The sequence below is a fragment of the Orbicella franksi genome, chromosome 5, assembly GCF_964199315.1.
Source record: "Orbicella franksi chromosome 5, jaOrbFran1.1, whole genome shotgun sequence".
In the NCBI taxonomy this organism is placed as follows: Eukaryota; Metazoa; Cnidaria; class Anthozoa; order Scleractinia; family Merulinidae; genus Orbicella; species Orbicella franksi.
The window spans coordinates 19,037,401-19,045,719 of record NC_138149.1 but is presented as its reverse complement, the minus strand read 5'-3'; the positions used below and the strand labels follow the sequence as shown (position 1 = coordinate 19,045,719).

Genomic DNA, 8,319 nt, shown 5'->3' with positions numbered 1-8,319 from the left:
CGAAAGTAATCAGATAATTACATTGGTTTTGGTTTGACTACAGTTCAGGGTTAGCTGAGTAGTGTAATTGGTCAGTAATTACTTTGGTTTTGGTTTTACGACACTTAATTGAAAACTACTCTAATGTAATAATGCAAAATTCCCCATTATTGCATTGCGCATCCCTACTGCGCATAATTTCACGCATGATTAGCGCGCGCGCATTAAAAATGGCGGGTTTTTATTTACAGCTGGACCTCGCAATAGAAGTAAGTCGTCATTTTCTCGCAAAAGAGTATGGTGGCCTATAATTTTTTTCTGTTGTTTTGAATTGAGTAATAAATTTCTCTGTGTAAAATCAAAATGGACCAATTCTCAGTGTAGAACAACAAGCAATCGTCCGAAACGTAAATTTAGCGAGCAATCGTGCCTACAATCGTGGACTGTAGGATTTATATGGATTTATATGGGTATGAACAAGGTGCTGTTGCTCCTAAACGAAGATGGGGACCCCTCATTTTTATTTCAAAATTTAAGTTCCTATAATATAAACAATCGATAGGGAAAGTTTCACAAAAATCTCAGTGCAGGTTCTATTTCAGTGAAATGACCTTAGGCGTCCCCCTCGAATAAGCGCCCCCGGGCGCTAATTCGAAGATTTACCGTATATGATACTTCCAAATTAGTATCACCAACACTGAGTTGCGTTTATCCAACGTAGATTACATGAATTGAATAACAGGTCTTCAGGTTTGTTGTCAACTCTTAAAAACTCGTAGCTAGCAAGATGCACGACGAGGCATTGCGCTCTTTTAGACTTCATCCCCAAATTTTTTAAAAGAGTGCAATTGTCGGGAAAAGTAAACCCCTTAGCAAAACAAACAAAGAGTCTAGCCCCACCTCCCAAAATGTCTCCCTTTTCAGTGATGATCTCCAACTGTGTTGCCCGAGCCATTTCCACCAATAACCTGCTTGAATAGACATACCTCTGCATTTTACTGTAGACCCCGAATTTAGGACTGACTTCACATATTGACTTGGTTCAGTTTGTGTTATTACATAATGGGTTAGCAGAATTATCACATTTTGCATTAAAAAGTTATTACATTTTACGTTGTTGTTATCACATTTCGCGTTAGGTGATTGTTATTACATTTCGCGGCGTTACAGTAGTACATTTTACGGCGATTATTACATTTTGGTGTACACACCTATCAATGCTAAGCCCCAGAGTAGGCGGGGGGCACCCATGGCAAATTGACTTGGCTACCTGCCATTCTACCACGAACAGTTGCGCCAACATCATCACTGGTGAATGCCGTCAACCAAACATTGCCGACATACTTCGGAAGACAAAATTCGGTCGCAATTCTTCTTATCCGATTGATGATGAACGCAATGTATAATTGGAAAGTAACAAAATGTAAACAAATAATGCAATAACCAGCACTTCTTTTCGTCTAGTAATTTATGTCAACATTTCTATGTTTGATTTCTAGTGATATCACAGCTTTGCAAATCGGCAAGTGTATTAGCAGAATCTGGTCTCTTTCGCACATTAAAATAGTAAAAACAGCATGCAAGTGCTTTCAAGTGGAACGGCCAGCCCTGCTTAAAGTTGCCAAGGGTTTTCTTCGCTATCCTTACCCTTGGTTTGCATTGCACAATTTTTGATGGTGCTGAACAAATGCGGGGGGATGGAGGGGCCTGGAGATGACAGAACAATATAACCAACTATGTCACACTGCAAAAACAACAGAAAAACTGCACAGTTTTCCACTGGTGTACACCGCGCTTACACAAGTGTTAGATTGCACTGATGGAAAACATCACAAAAGCTATACTGGCCAAAGAAACAGACACCTCTGTAGAGTCAATGGAAGAATTACTTGGATGTAGGTGGTTTTGTCTACATGGATGGCAGCTTGCAAAACATTTTGTACCAAAGGCTATCAACATCAGTAATTACATGTATATAAGACCAGAAACTCATGAGTGTCTTCTGATAGGTCTGCTGTACATTGTCTATCTATATACACTTCGGATCTTGGGATATTCGCAACAATTATTGATAGCATTTGACAACATTTTACGTAATTAAAGAATTTTACTTCTGACTATCGATGCATCAATTGGCCAATATTAACACCAAGATTTTCATCGCCTGAGGGAAACGTCAGATTGGGAAAAAGGTTTAGCATGGCCAACGGAAAGTCTCCATTGTGATATCAATTGTTTGATGTGAGTTTGTCTCAGGAATCCAAACTGACAGTGACTACATCACCGCAATGGAGATTTGGTGGATTCCAATCAGTCGTCAGATACTCCAAGTGAACCCCAAATGGCATCTGTAGAAAAATAGCATAAGATTTGTCACACCTTGCTGCTTTTCTGAGTTTTCATGATATAATGGAGGGCAAAAGAGGGTGTGGACAAAACGTGGGGCCTAGGCCAATGCCATGGCCTACCCTGTGGCCTACCCTCTGGCCTACCGGTGGTCAGATTTTTAACAACATTAACAAAACATCAGTAAGAGTTGAACGAGCTAGCTGGCAGAGAATTATATCCTTCTAATGGGGTATACCAAAAAGTCACTAACACGATTCTCAACATCCGAGGGAACGAAACAATGCAAACCTTACAGTACTCAGCCTTGAAACATCCTATTTCTCGCTGTTTTCGACCTCTAGCTTCCCCAGCCAAGCAATCAACCATAATGGCAGGTTAAGAGGGAGGAGAAGGGCCCGGGGGACGCCCATATAAAAAAAGACTGGAGTGCTGACCGGAATTTTGGAGAGAACTCCTAAGAGGTACCAAGATCCAGTTTTGCGGGCGTGGTTTCAAATTTTTTTCTCTCCCAAGAGGTACGAATTCTTACCTAAGACATTATCTCCTGTCATATTTCGCAAAAGCTCCTGCTGTGGACCTTTGGAGGCTAAACACCCTAAGAGGTACCAAAACTGCGTTTTTAACCCTTGAAAGGTATGGCAAGCACCCCGTTATTTACATATGGGATTCCTCCCCTTCCCCAGGGGGAAGGGCCGATATTATGTGGGCGCTCGGAATATCCAGAATGGCGGCTCCACGATCCATACCGGCTGCCAGTTTGTAACAAAGAGTGGAGTGCTAGTGTAACCATGTAATGAACGGCGTTAGTGACTGTTAGTGCTATTTGAGGGATATAATCCCTGGGAAACCACGAGGGATATAATCTTATGCTACTTCACTCATTTGACTCTTACTCATGTTTTGTCCACACCAGGTAAAAGAGGAGATAGTTGGTTTGTGCGAGAGGGGTGGCACTATTTTAGTCCTAATGTTGTTGCACATATAATAACGAACTCGATCTGACCAGTTCAATCTTGGCCAATTAGCTGACAATCTAAACTGAATATCTGCAGGTAGTAGAAAACATTCAGCTCTGGCCAACATGGTTACTACTGGCGCTGACGAAAAGGGTTTCAAGAATGTTGTCTTACCTACCAAGGGCAAAGCAAAGACATACAGATAACTGTTTGGCAAGCTTTGGAAATCTTGGTCAGAATTGCCGATAATAGAGGAGAGATAATAGTTAAAGGAGCTCAGTCATGGTTTGCGCATATTGAAAAGTTTAGCCTTAATTTCTCAAATTCGTCGTTTGTAATCCGTCTTAATCTTCTCCATCCTTAGCCATCCTTGTTCCTTTATGGTTTATCATTATCTCTTTGGTGTTTTTCTATCTTATTAAACTGTTATTTTCAGGTGTCCTACCATTTAAAGATAATTTTGTACGTGGCCAAAATAACTCAAAATACCGTGACTGAGCCCCTTTAATGTAGGAGAGGCAACACATTGTAGGGAATGATTTTATTGCCTTAAACAAAAGAGCACAGCAAAAGTGTCTAATTCAATAATTGCCGCGCAGCGAAGCGAAGCAGCATACAGATCTGGGCATGTGCAACAAATGTGAAAGTTCTGTGTTTACAATGTCTCGTTTTCATGTCTCACTAGACACGAAAACGTGATTCCACGATGTTGCACAATCGCATGCTCTACATAGTTTACGGCCAGGAAAACTCTGTGTTTTAGTCAGTGGTTTCTTAAAGTTACAGCTGTGACATTGAATTTCTTTTCGAATACTCTTCCAACGAAAGCTGCAGATGAACTTCTAAAACCTTCTGTGACAAATTCTTTATCTAAACGTAAGACAAATTCTGCATAAAGAGCTTCAAGGGCTAAGTTTGGGAGGCGTTATGGACCAGGAGTCACTCTAGGTCAGGATTCCAAGACTCCATCATCGAACGAATCCTAAACAACGAAGGTGACCAAACAAAGGGTTACATTCCCTGGAGTCATACACATTTTGCGATGGAGTCGCGTGTCTCGACCACTGTAGAATCTGTATGGGTGCAGACGTTTCAAAGAAATGAAAACATTAGCGAAGCCTAAAGGAGGCTAGACTTCACGTTTTCGGGATCTCACGTGTTATCGCTGTTATTAACTCAGTTAGACTCTGGGTGATCCATAAAAAAAAAACACAGGCCTTGTGTTGCCTACATGTACGTGAATCTGCATCTCCATCTTTGAAGTTACGGTTCTCACGAAAAACATGAAATTAGTCGTAATGCTATACTCACTTTTGATCCTCTCAGCATCCCAAGTGTTTTCATTGGTTGAACACTCCTTGTTCCAGTCTCCTGATCAACACACACCATTTGACATCTGTTACACTTACCCTGTATCTAAAAGTTACATCAAACAACAATAAAAATCAAACACCCTGTCAGAAAGTGTTTGTCCGCAACTCGTTTTAGTAGAGTTTCACTTGAAAAGTAATGAAAATATCGTACAACATCAAACATTTATACTCAATGGCAAAAGACCACAGAGCGTTTATGTCTCTTGCCTATGGGTTGGTTGGTTCTCTGACGTAATTGCGATGAACCATTTCAAATGGATTAAGTGAAAACCTATTACTCAAGTTTTTCCCTTTGAATAACTCAACTAAGTTTAAATGCCTTCAGTTCGCATTTGGGGCCGGTATGTAGGATTCAAATGTGTGTGACATTTCCCGTACATGCACTACACTTCATTTAAAATTAAACTTGTCGATCATCATGTGATTCGTTGCATAAGATTGCATCAAGTTTCAGTTTAGTTCACCAGTTACAGAGCGCTCTAAGCGGTGTTGCTAAATCTGCTAGAGCTGGACTGTACCGATTTAGGTAGTTCACCAGTCCTAGCAAGCTTTGCAGATCTTAAAGGTTCTCTGGTGGTTTCATCTCTGTGAGGGCTTGCACTTCTTTAGGGTCCATCCTGTACCTGGCTGGGGTAAGATTTCCTCAAAAGAATACACAATCTTGAGACTTGAACACAAATTTGCTTCCATATAAAGTGAGATTGTTAGCTCTCGGTTTCTAGCAGGGTGATGACTGCGGCATCATGGGTAGGTTCTTTATTGCCATAGCAAAGAATATCGTCAACGATTCCAGCGCTATTGGGGACATTTCTCAGCACTCTGTTGATTCTTTCCTAAAAACATCGCCTGCTACCTTTAGCCCAAAGGGTAGGTGTAGCCAGCGATACTTGCCCTTAAGGTTGTCAGGAAACTGCTCTCTTTGTCAAGAGGGATGTGCCAATACCCCAACTTCGCGTCAAGCAAGCTGAAATATTTCGAATCTGCTAGTTCCAGTAGGATGTCATCAACTGTTCTGCTCTACGACTGAGTCCTCTTTATTGCTTGGTTGAGATCCTTTGGGTCAAGACATAGCCGTAAGGAACCATCTGGTTTCTTAACTGGGACAATCGAGTTAATCCACTCAGAGTGCTCCATAACTTCTTTAATACCTCCAAGCTGTGTTAATCTGTCCAATTCTGCTTTGTAGGGTGGTTTCAGGCTAACTGCAACTTAGTACAGTGGGTGTTGAACGGGTTTGTAGCCTTCTTTGTCTTAGCTTGGACAGCAGGGAAACTGACGTAGGGAAACTGACGTATTCCATGACTAATACTTGCTTCCCGCCTAGGATCATATGACCTTTGCTGTTTGTGACAAAATTCTGTATATCTTGTTACCATGGTAAAGGTAGACAATGCAGGATCCAAGGTTTTCCACTGGACTGTCATTGTAGCCTTTGAGATTCATGGTTGGTTTGCCCAACTTCAAGTCGTCTTAAGAGTGCAGAATGTTGCACCTTGCTCCAGTATCAACCTCGCAATCAATCTGAAAGATTTGTGATAAAGATTCCTAGATTCCTGTATTCCATAACGGGCAGATGTGAGGTTCTGATTTTGGATGATTGAGACTTTCCACTGTTACGGTCTTGCGGTGATGAATAGGCGCGCGGAATTAAACTGGCTCGTATTCATCCAGTATGCGGTCTGCGCACTCGGGAGTTGTTGTAGACTGGACTTGTAACTCATTGACACCTGCATATTTACTCTTTACTCTTTGCGGAACCGTAATGCCCTTCCTTCCCACACTTGAAGTACTTTGCCTTCTTTGCAGGACACTCACTTTTGGGATGTGACGGTTTCGCTCCACAGTTGAAACAACTTTCTCTCTTTGGCTTCTCTTGTTTCTGATCACTGGAACCTGTCCTACTGAACTGTTCATTGGAACATGGTCTTTGTGGCTACTGTCTGTTCCACTTGGCTCCTGATTGCCTGTTTCCTTGAAGTTTATGAACTTCCATTTGTAGTGGATCGGATCGGATTGTAGCGGATCGGCCGCATTTAACCAACCTGGTGTGCTGTGGCATCCTGATTCTGAGCGATTTCTATTGCCTCTTCCAGTGTCAATGCTGAGCCTTTTTCAATGCGTTTGTAATAGGTCTCTTTGGAGCGTAGCCCAATTATTATTGCATCCCGTAGTAGCTGATTGTGGGCTTCTGGAGGATATTCACACTGGCCGCACAGAAAAGTGGCTTTGTCAATGTACTCTGCAAGGCCAAGATCGCCTTGCTCCAGACGGCGGAAGTTTGATGCTGCTGCAAGTATGTTGGATTTCGGCTTTGTCCACTTCATGAAATTTTTTTAACAGCACGCTTGGATTTCCCTTCTGTTCTGTGGTGAGATGTAGTGACTTAATGTGTGTTCTTCCAGTTTTTCCTGCCCAAATGAAAACATAATTTGCTTTCATGCCTTTGCTCTTCAGAACTAACGGACCATTCAAAAGGAGTTCACATTCCTCATCCCAATCCAAACACTTTTGGTGACATTCAGAGCCTGGCGTGAAGTTTCCTTTTAGCACTGGTATATGCTCCAATTCAGCCATTGTACATTGTGAGAATTGATATTTCCGAAAAGCTGGCGCTGATCGCTGTCAACGTTAATCTTGGCTGGGTTTGTTAAATGCGGACACAATGTTAACTACTCCGGTTGGCAAACGTTTTATTCCTTGAACACACACACTAATAATAAATGATGGATGTCAAGCTAAATTTACAACTTTTTATACTTATGTAAATCTTAGAAAGTTCCAGAAGCATCTCTGTATATATTAGGGTTTGCGGGACAATGCAGACTAATTAACAAACACTGTATATTAGAGCAACACCTGAAAGGTGACAGAATCAATAGGATTCCATCAGCTGATTATGTAACACTCTCCTACGGATTTTATAATCCCCAATTTTATCATCATCCTTCCATCCGCATTATGTTATCCTCATTTTTCTATCCGCACTTCGTCGTTCGCATATTTCTGTCCATTTTCAACCGCGCAACCATAGGCCGAGCGCGGCTCATGGTTTACCCGTGGTTTATTATTTTTTGTCCGTGACCAGACGCAGACCTCCGCTGGGCCAAATTTCGAGTCACCCAACGTGTGATGTTTGTTCGCCAAAAGCTGTTGAAACATTATATTAATACACGGACAATTTTACGGATATTGTTTTCTTTGTTATGGGTAAAATATATTTTCTTTTGGTTTTATCGAAGCGTTGGATTCGAAGGCAAATAATAAATACGCTAAAAAAGGTATTATGTCAGCCATGGAATGCGCTGACGTTCCAGCTTTCACTTTCGCTAAGTGACAAATAAAATCGTGTTTACTTTGCAAGTTTATTTCGGCAGAAGCGACGGTCGTTAATTTATTTGCAGTTTTGCTAGTATTGTGGTTTTAGGCAAATGAAGTAAATTGTTTGGCTGTTTCATCGCAGCGAGTTCATAGATCGGAAGGAAAATTAAATATTTGCAAGCCAAGCAAAGAACATGTCAGAACATGCAAGGATTACGTCACTGGTAGGGAAATAACCACCGTACTAAAGATAGCCGTGAATAACGTAATTCTTCAATTATGTGACTCGTGTGACTACTTTGCTAGCCCTTTACTTTAATTTAATCATAAATTTAACAGTGTTA

The 8,319-nt window shown here is 41.3% G+C and overlaps 1 protein-coding gene across 1 annotated transcript in view; it reads right to left on the bottom strand.

The window, feature by feature from the left end:
• Window positions 1-1,421: 1,421 nt before the first annotated feature.
• LOC145487501 (molybdenum cofactor sulfurase-like) overlaps window positions 1,422-8,319 on the bottom strand; it is a 111,211-nt gene continuing 104,313 nt past the window's right edge. The window contains exons 10-11 of the mRNA XM_081466307.1: window positions 4,596-4,700; window positions 1,422-2,327 (exon numbers count right to left, since the gene is read on the bottom strand). Of these exons, the coding sequence (XP_081322433.1) occupies window positions 2,232-2,327; window positions 4,596-4,700 (201 nt within the window). The 3' untranslated portion in view covers window positions 1,422-2,231. The remainder of the gene's footprint in view (window positions 2,328-4,595; window positions 4,701-8,319) is intronic.